This window comes from Drosophila arizonae, chromosome 5, assembly GCF_054131065.1.
Source record: "Drosophila arizonae isolate 15081-1271.41 chromosome 5, UAZ_ARI_1.0, whole genome shotgun sequence".
Taxonomy (NCBI): domain Eukaryota; kingdom Metazoa; phylum Arthropoda; class Insecta; order Diptera; family Drosophilidae; genus Drosophila; species Drosophila arizonae.
The window spans coordinates 19,477,046-19,494,729 of record NC_142925.1 but is presented as its reverse complement, the minus strand read 5'-3'; the positions used below and the strand labels follow the sequence as shown (position 1 = coordinate 19,494,729).

The 17,684-nt window shown below is 43.4% G+C and overlaps 4 protein-coding genes across 5 annotated transcripts; 3 read left to right on the top strand and 1 right to left on the bottom strand.

Moving 5' to 3' along the window:
* The first annotated feature begins 257 nt into the window (after positions 1-257).
* Positions 258-7,047, top strand: Debcl (Death executioner Bcl-2). Its single transcript, XM_089471556.1, has 3 exons — positions 258-1,710; positions 6,158-6,298; positions 6,372-7,047. Exons 1-3 carry the CDS (start codon positions 1,333-1,335, stop codon positions 6,828-6,830), a joined length of 978 nt encoding a protein of 325 aa, XP_089327682.1. The 5' UTR covers positions 258-1,332; the 3' UTR covers positions 6,831-7,047.
* Positions 7,048-7,157: 110 nt separating this feature from the next.
* On the top strand, positions 7,158-10,613 carry Opbp (Optix-binding protein). Of its 2 annotated transcripts, none has more exons than XM_089471552.1 (5): positions 7,158-7,311; positions 7,368-8,196; positions 8,260-8,664; positions 8,729-9,281; positions 9,662-10,613. In XM_089471552.1, the coding sequence occupies exons 1-5, from the start codon at positions 7,305-7,307 to the stop codon at positions 9,713-9,715; spliced, it is 1,848 nt and encodes a 615-aa protein (XP_089327678.1). In that variant the 5' UTR covers positions 7,158-7,304; the 3' UTR covers positions 9,716-10,613. The 2 variants fall into 2 exon arrangements, with proteins under 2 accessions (XP_089327678.1, XP_089327677.1); XM_089471551.1 differs by having other exon boundaries at positions 8,729-9,296.
* Positions 9,776-10,737, bottom strand: geminin (geminin DNA replication inhibitor). The gene has a single exon (XM_018003798.2). It carries the CDS (start codon positions 10,580-10,582, stop codon positions 10,013-10,015), a length of 570 nt encoding a protein of 189 aa, XP_017859287.1. The 5' UTR covers positions 10,583-10,737; the 3' UTR covers positions 9,776-10,012.
* A 100-nt stretch (positions 10,738-10,837) lies between these two features.
* On the top strand, positions 10,838-17,410 carry fand (Pre-mRNA-splicing factor SYF1 fand). Its single transcript, XM_018003797.2, has 6 exons — positions 10,838-10,856; positions 11,589-11,686; positions 11,740-12,252; positions 12,315-13,832; positions 13,891-14,037; positions 15,632-17,410. Exons 2-6 carry the CDS (start codon positions 11,642-11,644, stop codon positions 17,138-17,140), a joined length of 3,732 nt encoding a protein of 1,243 aa, XP_017859286.2. The 5' UTR covers positions 10,838-10,856; positions 11,589-11,641; the 3' UTR covers positions 17,141-17,410.
* Positions 17,411-17,684: the final 274 nt, after the last annotated feature.

The following is a 17,684-nucleotide window of genomic DNA, read 5'->3' as shown; positions in this document are numbered from 1 at the left end:
AGTGTGACCTTACAAACAGTTCGCAAACAAATACCAGTATTTAGTATTTTTTCGATGTTTTTTTTAATATTGTATTAGTCGTCAATATTTTGTATGTTCCTTACAAAGTTAATAGCCAAACTAAATTAAATTTCATTATGTATTATTTATTGGCTGAGCATGAATTACGATTTTAATTAATTTAACAACTTACTTTCACTTTGCTTGGTGCTTCAGATTTACAGTAATTATCGATAGTTTTGTAAATTAAGAGAAATATCGACTGGATTTTATAAAATATCGCAAGATGTAAGATTTTTGAATATAGATAGTTGCACTTAAAAAGAGAATCTGTCGCACTGACATTTAAAAAAGCACATAAAATGTTCACCTAGAGTAAATACACAAACCACATAAATTTGGCGCCCGGCCACTTTCATGTAAATATGCAAAGACTACAGACGCATTGTACATTGGCTGCTGTGGCTGTCTCGCTCTGGAGAGCTTTTCGTTGCGTGCTTTTTTGGAGCTCGGCCCCAAAGCGGGCAGCGCAGCCAAACGAATGGCAGCAGCAGCAAACAGCAGCTGAGTTAACGGCGCACACTCTCACGCGTTAGAACAGCGGGGCCGCTAAAATTGTGACCGAGACTGAGCGGCTATCCCCCGACGTTTGCACAATACAGTTCTTATTGTGTGTGAGTGTTTGTCGCGTGTGTGTGTTTTTTTCGTAGATTTCTCGGTTAAAAGTTCAAAGCAAAGTGAAGCAAAACGACAGTAAAAACACACGCGCCACAGAAAAATAAAAAAAGGTAAAATAAAGGCAGCACCAACAACAACGGAGACGGCAGCAAGAACAACAACAATAACATCAGAAGTAACAGCAGCAGTAGCAGCAGCAACAGCAAAAAGAAAGCAACAGAAGCAGCTTGAAAATCAATCGAATAACACCAGCAGTAGCAGCAGCAACAACAACAAGTTTTTAGTTGTTTTCTTTTGTGTGCGCCATTCGTGTGTTTGTGTGTGTGTGTGTTTGCCTGCTCTACGCTTTGGGCGCAACATTTGTTCTCGGTTTTGTACATATTTTGTTTTGCACATTTCATCAAGCCAAACCACCTCCAAAAAAGCGCAAAACTAGCTGCGCTCATTGCAAGGCGACAATCAGCCCCAGTAAATTGTCATAATAAAAGCTCAAGCTTGCATGCAAGCTACAGCGGACAACAACAAAAACAACAGCAATAGAAAGGGCAACTGCAATAGCAATAGCAAAGCGAGAGAGTGCGAGGGAGAGGGAGAGCAAAGCTTGGTCCATTGTCCAGCTGCAGCGAAGCATTGCCTCCGCCTTGCAGCGCGTAAATGACGATGGCCATGGCACCCACCACAGCAGCAAGCGCCACCGCCACCACCACCACAACCGCAACCGCCAGCACCAGCAACAGCAACAAAGCGCCCACACCCAAGCTGAGCAAGTTCAAGTCCTCCTCGCTGGATAACGAGATCTATACGGCAAATCGACGCAGCACCATCGCCACCGCAGCCAGCGACTGGAAAGCTTTGCGTGCACCGCTCAATGGCAGATCTCCGCATGTGGGCAGCAGCACGGCAGCGGGCCAAGGGGGCCAGGCGGGCGCCACGCTAGGCCACATGACGCGCGCCGCCTCCACTTCGTCGCTGGCCAGCAGCACACGCACCATGACGAACTACCAGGAGTACAAAATGGAAATTATTAATCAGGTAAGCCAGCGATAAAAGGTGATAGGCGAATTGAATGAAATGACAAAATACCCTGTCCCTGTATGAGGAAAATAGGAAATCAAGCTGAGCTGTAAGAATGCCACATATTAATAAATGCACACAAATGCTGAATGCAAAGTTTCGAATCTCAGATTAGATGAGCGTGTGCAGTCCCTGGACTCTGTCAGAAGTAAGCACGACCTTGACTAAAGCGAAAATAAACAGTTAGTCAATGGTTCGTTTTTTTTTTTCGTTTTCTTTCGTTCATTATGAAATGCTTATGACGTGAGGCGTTATGCCATAGAACCTAAATAAAAACGAAATATTTATATGTCGGGGACATTTTACGGCGAGATTTCAAAGATGTGTGGTCAGGTATTTCCACAAATTTTTTTCGGACTAATGTAGGTTTAAAATAAGAAATTCTGATATTATTATAATATTAAATATAATAATTATATTTCCTATTATTCTGCATTGTAAAGTATTTAAATTTACGATTTTATATACTATTTCAGCGCAGTTTTTATATTCTATATCAAATGTAAGTCTGTTTTTTTTTTTTTCAATTTCCGATGGTTTTCTATATTCGATGTTCAAATTAGGAAAGGTATGCCATAACTTCTATATTTATGGAGGTTAGAATGTATTTTCTATATTTAATATTCAATTCAGAGAAGATTCACTGTAGCTGTTACATTATTAACGGAGTCTAGGGCTCTTCTAAATTCTATATTCATTTAATGCATATTTTATAATCCTCTTTAGCCTGTCACATTTCGATCAATAAGTCTTACATATCTTCTCTGTTTGGGCATATTAAGACAAGAGGGTATGTGAAAAGCTGTACAAACAAATTGAATATTAATATGTTTTGGTAAAAATTAAGGTAAATAACAACAAACAGTTGGCGGTCCCATTCCTGCTGTTTAGAATGAAATGAAATTTCGCAAAAAATGCCTAATTAGTGGGCGTGGCTATGCATTATATAAGCACTCTAGACATTTAATTGATAGGGTACGCTCGCAACGAAAGGCAGATACATGTATATATGTATAAGTACATTGCATAGCAGTTTATTTATATATATTGTGTGAGTGTTTTTTTTTTTCTCTTTAAACAATTTGTTTATCTCAGCTGATAACAAAATTTTAAATTTAATATGGCTCGCATTGCAACGTGAAAAGTGTTTGCACTTTTTTTTATTATTTATTTTTTGTTTTGCTTGCCATTTAATAATTTAGATATATTTACCCCTTGGCGATAAAAATGGTTGAGCTCACGAAGTTCAGAATGCGGGTGCCGCAGCTCGGCTCGTTAGACTGAGATAAAACAGAAGCAAAAGTCAATAGACATAAATTATTAGTAATACTGTCATATGTAGGCAAAACAAATGAGGCTTTGTCACTAAAAACAAGTCGAAACAAATTTTTATAAGCTTATACAAACTATTAAAAGGCTTCCAATGAAAAAATAAACATGAAATATAATTTTTCTGTTCCTCTTAAACTATATAAAACGCACAGAAATTATTATAAAGAAAAATATGTTTAAGAAAAACCCCAAGCCCCAAGGGCAATGTAAACAAAAAGTTCGCTCTAACAAAAACGATATCCAAACAGCTGCAAACACTATACAAATTTACCGAAAAGTAAAAAGGAGAGTGGAAAAAAATGTTGCTAAAAATACTAAAAATAGATATCGTAAGACTCGCCGCCAATTGAGTTTGGGGTGATGGATTCATGAAGCAAGCAATTGAAAGAAAAACATGGAAACATTTAGCTCTTCAGGTGGTAATAATTATGTCGGCGTTTAGAGAGTGCGTGGCATAAACAAATTGGATAGATTTATGGCACGAAGAGCATTTAGCGTGAGTAGCCTGATAAACCCCATGTGGGAAGAGTTGGGCAATAGCCCAAGAGCGAGTGAGTGCAAACAGCGTTCAATAGACTTGTCAACATTCAACATTTCAATACCCCAACCGACCCAAGGTCGTGCCGACTCTTTTTCGGCAATGTCATATGTCAAGTTGGCGCCAAGTCGCGGCTGCTGGCATGACAAATGATAATTGTGCGAAATAAATATAATTTAACGAGTGTCGATAACAATTGCTAGCGGCCTGACATTGTCAATTAAACAGACATCTATCAGAAACACACACACACACACACAGACATGGACATAGACATAGCAGAGAACACTGTAGACACGTGTTTTCATAGATATTTCTCTGTCTGTCCCATGTAGACTCTATGTAGAAGGCGTGCTCTATAAGCATTGGCTCTGTCTTGAAGTGAGGCAGCCAATTCAGTTGTTTACGCTATTTAAATTAAAAAGTAGCTCATCATATTCATTATAATTATAATATGGTATGAGTTTTATTAGTTAGCTGAATTCCTAATGTTTATGGATTCGTTTATGCAGCAGACTTCCCTCCACTATTATTGGGTGTTTATGTAAGAGCAAAGGCTAGGTATAAGCAGCCAAAAACTAAGCAGGTTCTCTCCGATAACCTCTGATTGCCAACATCAGCTATGAACTCCAACGACAGGCAGTCACAATTATTAAGCATTTGCAGCTAATATTGTGAATGGCATTGTTTGGGATTAGAAACAGTGACAAGGTGAACGGATATCCTCTTTTATATGGAATTTTATCAGAAAGAGCAGATAAATTATCATATATTTATTATATATAACGAAATTAGATAGTTGCCCATTTTCACTATTATCAATTGGAGCGGGATTTGTAATTTCGTATATATCTGTATTTGTTCAATGATACTCTATATTCACAGAACTGACTTTAAACAATAAATGATTAAAAAGTCAATTTATATCACTAGATTATTAAAGTAAATTGAACTTAATTAGGATAAAGCAATACATTAAACTAAAATTATAGCAAGACTTTATGATATTTTTGTATTTATTTATGGTACTAAACAATTTATTTTGCGGACTATTTCTCTTCTGCCAGCCAACGATTAAGTAGTAAATGAAACGGAATATTCATTTCTCGTATTCAGTCTCTACTCATCATTCTACAGTTCATTAGTCGCTCACTATATTTCCTATAGTGTTTACTGATAAGATCCGCTATAGTCTGCCCCGACAGAGCCTCAGTACAACACTCAGCTGTTTGGGTCTGTTTAGGATTTTATTGGCTAATGGTTAACACTCATCTCTATAAACATTTCCACTTTCTTTCTTTCTGCACAGCGCCACTAAATAAAGTCGTATTTCACTTAGCTCTAGTGCCAAATACCCTGTGCTGCTCAAATGCGAGGCTACAATGTATAAATTATTAGTAAGGTGTGTGCGCCTCTAGCAGCTGAAGAGATCTATCGCAAGATATAATCGATCATATGTATATTGGAGAAGAGTGTGAAAATCTCAATAGGATTATTTAGAAGAGATCTTAAATAGTATAGTCATAAAAAAGCAATCAAGTGCAATAAGAACGAAACCATTATACCCCTATTGCCCATTGGTTTCGGAGTATAAATAAAAAATATATATTCATTTTAAAATTTGTATTCATATCTGAAACTTAGTTGCATTATTATAAATGCAGAAAGAGTATGTATAGAAAATGTTATCTGACTCTATTATAATAATTAATGATAGCTAAGCGTAGACTAATTAATCTAAAACTAAAATATAAACAATATACCACATTCATAGGGAGTGATAGAGAGAGAGAGAGAGAGAGAGGGAGTGGGAGGGTGAATCGAGGTAAACGAACGCGAATGCTTGAATGCCAAAACAAAGATAAATAATCAATTCCAGTTTGTATCCAAATTCTAGACCTAAGATATACCAACTAACTAAACCTAATACACAATATCTCATAGCTAAGCATTGTTGATTGTAAAATCTTTATTTTTTGTTGTGTTTATATTATTTTTGCGAGCGCTGCATTAAATGTGCTGCGTTGGCTTTCAAATTTTGAACTATCTTGAGGTGTGTTAAGAGTGTGAATGAAATTTAGCAGGTGTCACTTCAGTTCAGTGAATCGGCCAAAAACTCAAAATTCGCAGACAGGTAGAAATTCTTGTGTGTGCGTGTGTGTGTGAGTGTTTTGGCCAAAAGCTAAACCGAAATGAAATTGCTTGAAAAGTGCCGCAAAAACAATTTTCCAATGCCGATGCCGATGCCGACAATCCCAAGCAGAGCAGCACGAAAACGAAACGAAAATAGACGAAATCGAAATGTATTTTCGAATTGTTTCCAGATATCATAAATTATGCGATTCCGGATAAGCGGAAATTTTGACTAGCAATTGATGGATACACCTGCATAGATCGCGGCCCTCTGGCGCTCCGCTGCCTAATGCCTCCATGTGCGAGAGATCAAAGCTCGCACAGGCCATCACAACTAAATTGATTTGATCGAATTGGTTATTTATTAATTGAACTTCGTTATATTGTTTGTCTATTTGCCAGGGCAAGTGCCTGTGCGGGCAGTACATCAGAGCGAGACTGCGGCGTGCCGGGGTACTCAATCGGAAGGTGATACAAAGACTACGCAACATTCTGGAGCCATCGTCACATGTAGTCTACGAGGTGTTTCCAGCGCTCAATAGCGTAAGTATATAAATCTTGCTATACATATATTCAATTTATATTTTAATGATTATTTATGTAATTTCTTATGCAGATGGGCGAGGAACTGGAGCGCATGCATCCGCGTGTTTACACTAATATCTCCAGGCAGCTGTCGCGTGCCCCGTTCGGCGAGCTGGAGGACAGCGATATGGCGCCCATGCTGCTCAATCTGGTGGCCAAGGATCTCTTTCGCTCGAGCATTACGTGGGGCAAAATCATCTCGATATTTTCGGTCTGTGGTGGCTTTGCCATCGACTGTGTGCGCCAGGGCCACTATGATTACTTGCAGACCTTGGTCGACGGCTTGGCAGAGATTATTGAGGATGACCTGGTCTATTGGCTGATCGACAATGGCGGCTGGCTGGGTCTGCAGCAGCATATAAGGCCGCGTGTTGGGGAATTTACGTTTCTTGGCTGGTTGACGTTGTTCGTGACCGTTTCGGCTGGCGCCTATGTTGTTTCGAATGTCTGCAAACGCATTGGCTGTCAGCTGTATTCGTTGTTATTTTAGTTTCGGGTCATTTTTTAGTTTTAATTGTAGTCAGTCAGTCAGTCAGTGAGATAAACTTGTAATCATTCCTGCTTAAAGTCGTTTAATAGTTTGTAAAGAGATCTGTTTAATGTTTGATATTGATATTGATATTGATACTTGTTATATTGTTTTTGTAAATATGCCTAACTTAGTGCCAATCACATAGAGCAAATACAATAAATTACAAAAGTAAAAACTTTTTCATTACAATCAATTTGAATGCGAAGATGTTGCGGGCACTTAACAGAGCGTTTACAGAGAGCAGCTACCTGCAGTTAACAGAGAAACTATCGGCAGAAGCAATCGATATTAGAATCGTTGTCAAATATCGTACTCGAGTCTTATCGATTGTTGGGACACCTTTATGACAAGAATAAAGTGGACGGACTGACACATATGTAGCCGACCGACAGCCAGAAATAATTTTTGTAGCATTCAAGGCGAAGGTATGCGATGTCAGGTGCGTAATAATTGAGTATATTAATCTTAGCCACTGCTCACAGTGCTAATTAACAGGATCCAGTGAGATAAATTACGGAATAGCTTCGGACTTGCACGTGGACGAAAATAAAGAAAGCAATATTGACCACTTTGTAATTGATACGGGTGTGGATGAAATATATTATTGTGAGGACTGCAATAATGACTTCGACAGCATCGAGTCGTACAACCAGGCGCACAGTGGCCCCGATGGCTGTGGGGCCACGGTCGAGGCCAGATCCAAAGTCATGGTACATGCGGTTGAGATCAAAGAGGAGTTCGAAGACACCATGGTAGACATTGATTCCATGGTCGTTGAGGATGATCTGGTTGAAGAGCTTGACGAGTCGAGCGAACCACAGTTGTGGGAAGTGCTGGAGGATGACGACCAAGTGGAAGCCAGGGTCGTCAATGAAGCTGAAATTGCATCCGAAGCTGAGCCAGAGGAGGAAGAGGAGGCGGAGGTGGAGGCGGAAGCTGAGGAAGTGTCTAACAAATCGGAACGCTACTTCTGCTTCGACTGTCACAGCATATTTGAGACTCGGCAGAGCGCAGAGGACCATAGCTGTCCCCAAGCTGAAGCAAACGGCGAAGCACGCGGCAAAAGCAACAACGCCAAGCTAGCCAAGACACAGACGCCAATGCGCCGAAAGGTCGCAGCTGCCGCGACTTCCAGCAGCAGCAACAGCAGCGTCACAGTGTGCGACATTTGCAATACGAAATTCAGCTCGGCCAAGTGTCTCAAGTTCCATATGCGCATTCACAACAAACGCGCTCCCAAGTCCATACAGGACGCTCTGCCCGTGGGCGCACATCAGCAATACAGCGAACTGGATCAGTTCTACTGTGAGATATGCAACAAGAGGTGAGCATTTATTGAAACTCTCGTAACTCTATTGGTTATTAAATAGTACCAACTCCTTTGCAGCTTCGAGCAGAACCTGTTGACGGTGCACAAGCAAATGCACCAGAGCCAGGAGCAGTTCTTGTGCGGCATTTGCAATCGCAAATTTGAAAATGCTACCAACTATGAGGTGCATTTGAAGATTCACGAACGTGCGCTGAACAGCAACAGCAATAGCAACAGCAATGCCAATGCCAATAAAAAGCCTGCCAATGGAAAGAAGGATAAACCAGGATTTGCCTGTCAATACTGTGAGCGTGTCTTCTCCCGGCCGTACGAGAAGGTGAAGCACGAGCGTGTCCATACCGGCGAGAAGCCCTACAGTTGCGAGGTGTGCGGCAAGACCTTTCGCGTCTCCTACTCGCTCACGCTGCACCTGCGCACGCACACTAACATACGGCCCTATGTGTGCACCACTTGCAATAAGCGGTATTGGTTCCTTATCAATTTCAATGAATCAATCAATCTCATTATATTCGTTTCCCCATTGCAGATTTAAATCGTATCAGGTCTATTCGCATCATTTGCGCATTCACAGCTCGGACCGCCTATACGCCTGTGATAGCTGCCCGAAGGCCTTTCGCACCTCGGTGCAGCTCTATGCCCATAAGAATACGCACACGAAGCCGTATCAGTGCGCCGTCTGCAATCGGCCCTTTGCCTCGCTGTATGCCGTCAAGGCGCACATGTCCACCCACAGGACCAGCGACGCCAAGAGCGTCAGCAGTGCGGCCATCAAGAGCCAGCAGCTGTCGAACAAATATTGGTGCGTTACTTGCGGCGCCGAGTATGCGCGTCCCTTTGCCCTGCGTCTTCACATGAAGGCCGCCCATGGGCATCCGGATGATGCGGACACACGATTGGCCAAAGTGCCTGCTCCCGAAGATGAGGACGACGACGAGGACAACGATGAGGAGATTGCTGTGCCGGACACCGAGACGGCCGTCCTCATCGCAGCAGCTAAGGCCGATTCAGCCTATCTGGATGCAGCCGCCAATGATGTGGACGTAATGGGCGCTGTGCCCAAGTACGAAGAGTGCATTGAGGTATGCACGGATGCGGTGCGTACTTATTAGAGATCTGCATGACTGGCAAAAGATGAAAGCATTCGAATGAGCAATGCGCCAAATGCATTGAGTGACGATTAAATAAGTGAACTCGTAACGAATTGAATGAGTGGGAATGCGTCTAACCGAGATGCAAAGTGCTTTTAGCTTTGCCTTTTGCATTTTATGGTCTTTGCATTCTTACTCATTTATAACACGATCATACATGTATTCATGCTTACTCAATTCATTGTGTGCCGCTCACTCACTCAACTCAAGTCAATTCAACTTGACTTGTGTTGTGAGTGAATCCATACAGATCTCTAGTAGCTATCCGACATTTATATATATTGTACACTTATCAACATTTCCTATTGCAGTTTGACGTGGAGACATTTCACAGCGAAGAGATCATCACCGACTGGCTAAAGTGAATGAAAATAATAATAATAAATATATATATGCATAAATAATAAAGAAAAAGCCTTGCAAAATACGGAAACAACTTTTATTGGAAAATTAACTAAAAAATATTTATTGCTGGCGTACATTGAGACCAGTCCATTGGGTTGGTTGTTGCATATATATTAATAATGATAATAATAATAATAATAAATGTATAAGTTAGAAAAATCGAAATGAATTAACTACATCTACTTTCAAAATATAATAGTAATATGACTCTAACATATAATAATTGTATTTATTTATTTATTTAGCAGTTCGTGTAACTATTCGTGCTGATCCTCTGTGTGCTTATGGTCGTCATCGCCATCATTCTCGTCGCATATCTCTTTGAGCACCTCCACCAGAGTCTTAGCCTCGTCCAGCTCTTGCCGCATCGTGTTCATCTCCTCTTCGAGTCCCTCGATGCGTTCGTGCAAATGGCGATTCTCGTTGAGTGTCTCCTCGAGGGCCACGCGTCGCTGCTCCGATAGCAGTTTGTAGTAGTTCTCACCCGGTTCGCTCTCGCTGGTCAGATCAGCCGCTGTGATTGGCTTATCGGCATCGCTGGTGGACGCACAGTCTTCGGTCTGTGTATCGGCATCCTGTGTGGTTATTGTTGTTGTGGCCGCTGTATCGACACATTTGCGTTTGCCATATTTGGGCGTTGTATTGACGCCGGCTTTTAAGCGACTGAGCTGATCCACGATGGAGACACGTCCCGTTAGATTCTCCTTGTCGTTGGCGTTGGCGCTAGCCTGAATTGGCTTTAGTGTCTTGCGTTGTTGTTTCAGATGCTCCTGCTGCTCGGCCTCGCTTTCTACTTGAATGTAAACTCGTGCAGCGCTTGCGGACATTTTCAAATTGTTTGGTTTCGTTTTATTTAAATCTAAATGCGCGTTTTTTGTCAACACATTAAATTATGCGTTTTGGCTTGCGACTTTCAGTTCTTCGTTGTGATGGCCGCCAAAAAGATGCCGCGTGCTGCTATTCAACACTGTCTTTGATGTGTTTTGCAGTACTATTTTGGTTGCCGCTGCATTTGCTTATGTGGGTATTTAAATACTATCGTTAAATACTATGTATTTTCCTAAAAGTGGCAACGCTGTGCATCAACAGATGATTGAAGACCAGTGTTGCCGAATCAGCTATTTTGTAGCTAGATCTGGCTACTTTTTAAGGCCGATTGCTACACAAATTTTCAAACAGCTATTAGCTACAAATCTGGCTATTTTCAAATATTACATTTAGCTAAAATACAAGCGAACTTATAACAAAATTGGATTCGATACTTTTTAAATGTAAATGATTTAAATGTACTAAGTTTTGTGTAGAATTAATACTACAACTGAAGAATAGGTAGACTTTCTAATATGTTATGCAAAATTCATTTCTTAACAATTAATCAGAAAATGGGAAATCAGGGTATAATTTTGGATACCACACCCTCTTCGCCGCCATTTTGTAAAAAACGCATTTCAAGTACTAGAGACTTGTGCTTTGGAATGTACACACATTTTAACTATATGATCACGTTTTGAAAGTTTCATTAAGATAGTATGTCTACAAAAGATATGGATTACGCCGACATGGCAAATGTTGCTATGAGTATAGCGCTCCACTCAACTACCTTAAAAAGGCAAATTATAAAAGCGACAATGGTGAAAATTACCAGTCGGTGGTCATAGATGAGATATTATCGGAATTAAATTAATAAAGTTGACTTTTTATGAAAAAAACAGCACTGTTTTCTTATTTGCTACTTTTTCAGCTATTTTAGAAGAAAGTTGGCTACTTCTAGCTACTTTCAGCCCTTGGTTTTGCTACTTTTACTGAAAAAGTTTCGGCAACACTGTTGAAGACGCGCATGCAAACGTTTTGCGGCTTTTGTTGTATTATTTGCAAATAAAAGCAAAATGAGCGAAAAATCAACACAGCCGCTGCAAGTCGAGCTGAATTTTGTAAGTATATATTGATGGTATGCTTGCCCACATAGCTAATTGCGTATTTTTAGGAAGAGGAGGATGTGCCGTACGAGGAAGAGATTCTACGCAATGCGTATTCCGTGAAGCACTGGCTCCGCTACATCGATCACAAGGCTAAGGCTCCCAATAATGGCGTTAACTTAGTGTACGAGCGCGCTTTGAAGGAGCTGCCGGGCAGCTACAAGATCTGGTATAACTACTTGCGTACGCGTAGGAAGCAGGTGCGGGGCCGCATTCCCACAGATCCCATGTACGAGCAGGTGAACAACACGTTTGAGCGTGCGCTGGTTTTCATGCACAAAATGCCACGCATTTGGATGGACTATGGCGTGTTCATGAGCTCGCAGTGTAAAATCACACGCACCCGCCACGTTTTCGATCGTGCGCTGCGTGCCTTGCCCATCACGCAGCATGGACGCATCTGGCCGCTGTACCTGAAGTTTGTGCAGCGTTACGAGATACCCGAGACGGCGCTGCGTGTCTACAGGAGGTATTTAAAATTGTTTCCCGAGGATGCAGAGGAGTATGTGGCCTACTTACAGGTGAGATAATAGATTCCCTAAAAGAAAATATTGATTTTTACAACTTGACTCAATTGCTGTAGGAGGCACAACGTCTGGACGAAGCGGCACAGCAACTGGCGCACATTGTGGACAACGAGCATTTTGTGTCAAAGCACGGAAAGTCAAATCACCAGCTATGGAACGAGCTCTGCGATTTGATCTCGAAGCATCCGCACAAGGTGCACTCACTCAATGTTGATGCAATTATTCGTGGTGGTCTGCGTCGCTACACGGATCAGTTGGGGCACCTCTGGAACTCTCTGGCTGACTATTATGTACGCTCAGGCCTGTTTGATCGTGCTCGTGATATCTACGAGGAGGCCATACAGACGGTGACCACAGTTCGGGACTTCACTCAAGTCTTCGACGAGTATGCGCAGTTTGAGGAGTTGTCGTTGAACAAGCGCATGGAGCAGGTTGCAAACGATGAAGACGCCAACGAGGAGGACGACATTGACGTCGAGTTGCGTCTCTCGCGCTTCGAGTATTTGATGGAACGTCGTCTGCTGCTGCTCAACAGCGTGTTGCTACGCCAGAATCCCCACAATGTGCATGAGTGGCACAAGCGGGTGAAACTGTATGAGGACAAGCCTGAGGAGATTATCAACACCTATACGGAGGCCGTGCAGACGGTGCAGCCGAAGCTGGCAGTGGGGCAGCTGCACACGCTGTGGGTGGAGTTCGCCAAGTTCTACGAGGAAAATGGGCAGGTGGACGATGCGCGCGTGGTATTTGAGCGCGGCACGCAAGTGGAGTACGTTAAGGTGGAGCACTTGGCGGCAGTGTGGTGCGAGTGGGCCGAAATGGAACTGCGCCAGCAGCAATTCGAGGCTGCGCTCAAGCTAATGCAACGCGCCACGGCAATGCCAAAGCGAAAGGTTGCCTACCATGACGAGACGGAGACGGTGCAAATGCGTCTATATAAATCCCTGAAGGTGTGGTCCATGTACGCCGATCTGGAGGAATCTTTTGGCACTTTCAAAACCTGCAAGGCTGTGTACGAGCGCATCATTGACCTGAAGATTTGCACGCCACAAATTATCATTAATTACGGCCTGTTTCTGGAGGAGCACAACTACTATGAGGAAGCCTATCGTGCATACGAGAAGGGCATTGCGCTGTTCAAATGGCCGAATGTCTACGACATATGGAATTCGTATTTGACGAAGTTCTTGAAGCGCTATGGTGGCACCAAACTGGAGCGTGCTCGCGATCTATTCGAGCAATGCCTGGACAATTGTCCGCCGGAGCATGCCAAGTACTTCTACTTGCTCTATGCCAAGCTGGAGGAGGAGCACGGCCTAGCACGACATGCCATGGCCGTGTACGACCGAGCGACCAGCGCCGTCAAAGAGGACGAGATGTTCGATATGTACAACATATTTATCAAGAAGGCAGCCGAAATTTACGGACTGCCACGCACACGCGAGATCTATGAGAAGGCCATTGAGGCGCTGCCGGAGCAGAACATGCGGCACATGTGCGTCAAGTTCGCCGAGCTGGAGACAAAGCTGGGCGAGGTGGATCGCGCCAGAGCCATCTATTCGCATTGCTCACAGGCAAGTCATATGCAAATTATCCCCATTTACATTTTAATCATAATCAAATCGTCTTTAGGTCTGCGATCCTCGCATTACCGCCGATTTCTGGCAGACCTGGAAGGAGTTCGAGGTGCGTCACGGCAACGAGGACACAATGCGTGAGATGTTGCGCATCAAGCGCTCGGTGCAGGCCACCTACAACACCCAGGTCAACATGATGGCAGCTCAGTTCCTCAATACGAATAGCGGTGCTGCAGCCGATGCGGGCGCTGGCTCTGGCTCGGATGCCATGCGCATGCTGGAGGAGAAGGCGCGACAAGCGGCAGCCGAGGCCAAGCAGAAGCCCAGCCAAACGACTTCTTCCAATATTATGTTCGTGCGTGGCGAAACGCAAGGCGGCTCCAAGACCAAGGACAATACGGTCGTTAATCCTGATGAGATCGATATCGGCGACAGCGACGAGGAAGATGACGATGAAGATGAAGCAGAAGACGCTGCAGAGCAGGCGCCAGAGGGCGACTCAGCTGCAGCTACGAAAACTGATGCGGAGGGTCTCATTATGAAGAAGTTGCGCTTCGAACAAAAGGCAATACCCGCCAAGGTCTTCGGTGGCCTGAAACCCAGCACTCAGCAAGACTCCGATGAGGAATAAGAATATATCAGAATTGCTGGAAAAATGTGTTCTCAATTATGTAATCTTTAGTTGAAAGTTCAATTAAACAATCCCATCTAAGTAATGGATAAATATGTATTTCTCTCTCTCTCCCTGAAACACTTCTTTTGCTGAAGTACATTAATGTGTTTATATAATTTTATATTCTATATAATTATAAAGAAAAATTTGACTAGCTTTCAACAAATGTTAAAATCATACGAACTCGGAGTCTATAAGAACATTTGGTAAAAAAAGATATTTGTATATATAATTTTTTATGACTCATCGAAAATGGGAGGTATATTAGTTTTGTTCAAGTGCATGTAATAGGCAGAAGGAGGCGTGGCAGACCTCAAAAAGCAGATATATTAGTAAAGAATATTTTTATACTTTATGAGGCGACGAGCTGAGTGGATTTAGCTCGTTCGTCTGCTCGTATGTGTTATCGAGCCGATCTCTGAATTTTTTATTTTTTTTTTTTTTATTGTGGAGGTTCCTGTATAGCATGCAAATCCATAAATATCCGCATTTAAGTGTTATTGATAATTAATAAACATATCAAAAGTCATATATATTATTATATTTAGTAGATCCTTCGAGCTAGAGTCCCAAAATTTTTCATATAGAATCATTTTAAATTTATTCTATTTTTAATTTATATATATATATATTTTTATATAGTTTATATATTACTTACTTTAAATATGTATACATTTATGTATATATCTACTATATCATTGGGCACCCCGACTAGAGTCTTCTTACTTATTGAGATTTAGATCTCCCTTAGAAACTTTTAGCTGACATATGTTACTCCTGCCACATGTTTAATTGCCTAAATTGAGGAGGCTAAGTTACACAAGTCAACTGGTATTGTATAGTATTCCGTAGGGCTTCACACAAGTGTCATATTCGCATTCGTATCAGTAAAATTTTCGGAAGAGTTTATTAATAAAACAAAACACTTCTAATACAGTTCTTAGATAACGTAAACTTGTAAAGACTAAACAGTATGATGTTGGCTAATCGTGTGGCCATTGCGTTCCATAAAAATGTGCATTTCTACAAGCGGATCCGCGTGACCAAGTCCTGGAAGGATGCCGGCGGCTATGAGGACAAGCGAGTGCCGAGCCCAATCGGTTGCATGTCTAGCGTTGGTCAGTTTCGCCATTTCGCGATAAAGTGCGACGAGAACTGCGCAGTGAAGGGCGTGGTGATAGGCGTGTACAGCAAGGAGGGCGAGCGGGAGCCGAAGTTGACGTCCAGCGGGGAGAAGTTCGACGATCGGGCACAGGGTAAGATCTCGGATTTGGTGCGCGAGACACAGATGAGGGGTGAGCTGGGCAAGGGAATGGTCTTCATGAATGTGGACCCAGAGTTTAGTGCCGTTGCCGTGGTGGGACTGGGCCAGGAGGGTGCCGGGTACAATGACCTGGAGATGATTGACGAGGGCATGGAGAATGCACGTGTCGCCGCCGGCGTGGGCGCTCGCGCCTTGCAGTTGCAGGGCGTGAACGAGGTCTATGTGGACTCCATGGAATATCCAGAGCAAGCAGCCGAGGGCAGCGCCCTGGCCATTTGGCGCTACAATAGCAATCGCCGGAAGCAGGATCGCACACAAATACCCAAACTGGAGCTGTACGATTCACCAGAAATGGATGCCTGGACACGCGGTCTCTTCAAGGCCGAGTCACAGAACCTGGCCCGACGCTTGAGCGATTCGCCGGCCAACCAGATGACGCCGACCATATTCGCCCAGTCCACGGTGGACGCCCTGTGCCCGTGCGGTGTTAGCGTCGACATACGCTCCATGGACTGGATCGAGGAGAATCGCCTCAACTCGTTTCTGATGGTCGCCAAGGGCAGCTGCGAGCCGCCCGTCGTGCTGGAGGTGAACTACTGCGGCACTGCGCCCGAGGACAAGCCCATCCTGCTGCTGGGCAAGGGCATCACCTACAACAGCGGCGGCCTCTGCCTGCGCCCCAAGAAGTGCATGCAGCTCTATCGCGGCTGCATGGCCGGCGCCGCTGTCTGCGTGGCGACCATTCGAGCGGCAGCTGCACTGTCGCTGCCCCTGAACATCAGTGCAGTGCTGCCGCTCTGCGAGAACATGCCGTCGGGCATGGCGGTGAAGCCGGGCGACGTGGTCACCCTGCTGAATGGCAAGACCATGGGCATCAAGGATGTGAGCAAGGCGGGCGTGGTGGTGATGGCTGATCCACTGCTCTATGCCCAGGCGAACTTCAAGCCGCGCCTCGTCGTGGACATCGCGACCATGAGCTATGGCGTCTGCTGTGGTCTCGGCGGCAGCGCGGCGGGCATCTTCAGCAATTCAAATTTCGTTTACAAGCAATTCGAGAAGGCCGGCGGCCTCACCGGCGATCGTCTGTGGCGTCTGCCTCTATGGAATTACTTTAAGCGCCTCATCTCGCCCAATCTCACCTACGACATCAATAATCGCGGCCGCGGACCCGCCTCCAGCTGCATCGCTGCCGCCATACTCCACGAGCTGGTGCCGTGCGTGGACTGGGCCCACCTCGACATCCGCAACGTGGGCATGATAACTCAATATGCGCCGCTACCCTATTTGCTGCGCGACCGCATGACGGGTCGCCCCACTCGCACCATCATCCAGTTCCTATACCAGATGGCCTGTCCAGACAACAAGTAGTTGGGCCAGGTGCGCCTACTTGGAGACATGGAGTTTCCTTGATTTCATTTAATTTCTTTTTTTTAATTATTATTATTTTGCCTGTCTCGTTATTTATTTATTTATTTCCAAATTATTCGTTATCAATTGACCTGTTAAAGTGGCGGGATCAGAGAGAGGGGGCACTAAGCTCAAAATTGTATTGTCCACATGTCAAGAGTGTTGGGAAAATGTGTAAATGTTTTCGTCAGAATTCTGAGTGTATATAAATAAAATTTACTGCTGCATGTATCTTTTGATTGGTTTAAACAATTGACTGCCTTTTCATTACCTGCAGAGCAATGGCTAAGCCAAGCCTAAATTGAAAGCCATCAGCATAATGATGAGTCGATATTTGTTTCTGTACTGAACACTTTCTAGTCGAAATATTATTCATTATATTAGAAAATAATACAAATTGTTTAATCTACTTTACACTTTATTTATATATTTATTTACACAATATGTTCGCATGGACAATAAGCAGCAGCTATGTTCTGGCTGCAGTAAAATTTGTTTGCTAAAA

What these genes read in the sequence shown, in the direction of transcription:
- Debcl (XM_089471556.1), top strand. Translation starts at nt 1,333, where the DNA reads ATGACGATGGCCATGGCACCCACCACAGCAGCAAGCGCCACCGCCACC. An exon ending in AAATGGAAATTATTAATCAG is followed by an intron (nt 1,711 to 6,157) that starts GTAAGCCAGCGA and finishes TCTATTTGCCAG; the next exon opens with GGCAAGTGCCTGTGCGGGCA. An exon ending in TGTTTCCAGCGCTCAATAGC is followed by an intron (nt 6,299 to 6,371) that starts GTAAGTATATAA and finishes TTTCTTATGCAG; the next exon opens with ATGGGCGAGGAACTGGAGCG.
- Opbp (XM_089471551.1), top strand. An exon ending in TGCACCACTTGCAATAAGCG is followed by an intron (nt 8,665 to 8,728) that starts GTATTGGTTCCT and finishes TCCCCATTGCAG; the next exon opens with ATTTAAATCGTATCAGGTCT. An exon ending in TTGAGGTATGCACGGATGCG is followed by an intron (nt 9,297 to 9,661) that starts GTGCGTACTTAT and finishes TTCCTATTGCAG; the next exon opens with TTTGACGTGGAGACATTTCA.
- geminin (XM_018003798.2), bottom strand. Translation starts at nt 10,582, where the DNA reads ATGTCCGCAAGCGCTGCACGAGTTTACATTCAAGTAGAAAGCGAGGCC.
- fand (XM_018003797.2), top strand. Translation starts at nt 11,642, where the DNA reads ATGAGCGAAAAATCAACACAGCCGCTGCAAGTCGAGCTGAATTTT. An exon ending in AGTATGTGGCCTACTTACAG is followed by an intron (nt 12,253 to 12,314) that starts GTGAGATAATAG and finishes CAATTGCTGTAG; the next exon opens with GAGGCACAACGTCTGGACGA. An exon ending in CCCAGGTCAACATGATGGCA is followed by an intron (nt 14,038 to 15,631) that starts GCTCAGTTCCTC and finishes AGCGTTGGTCAG; the next exon opens with TTTCGCCATTTCGCGATAAA.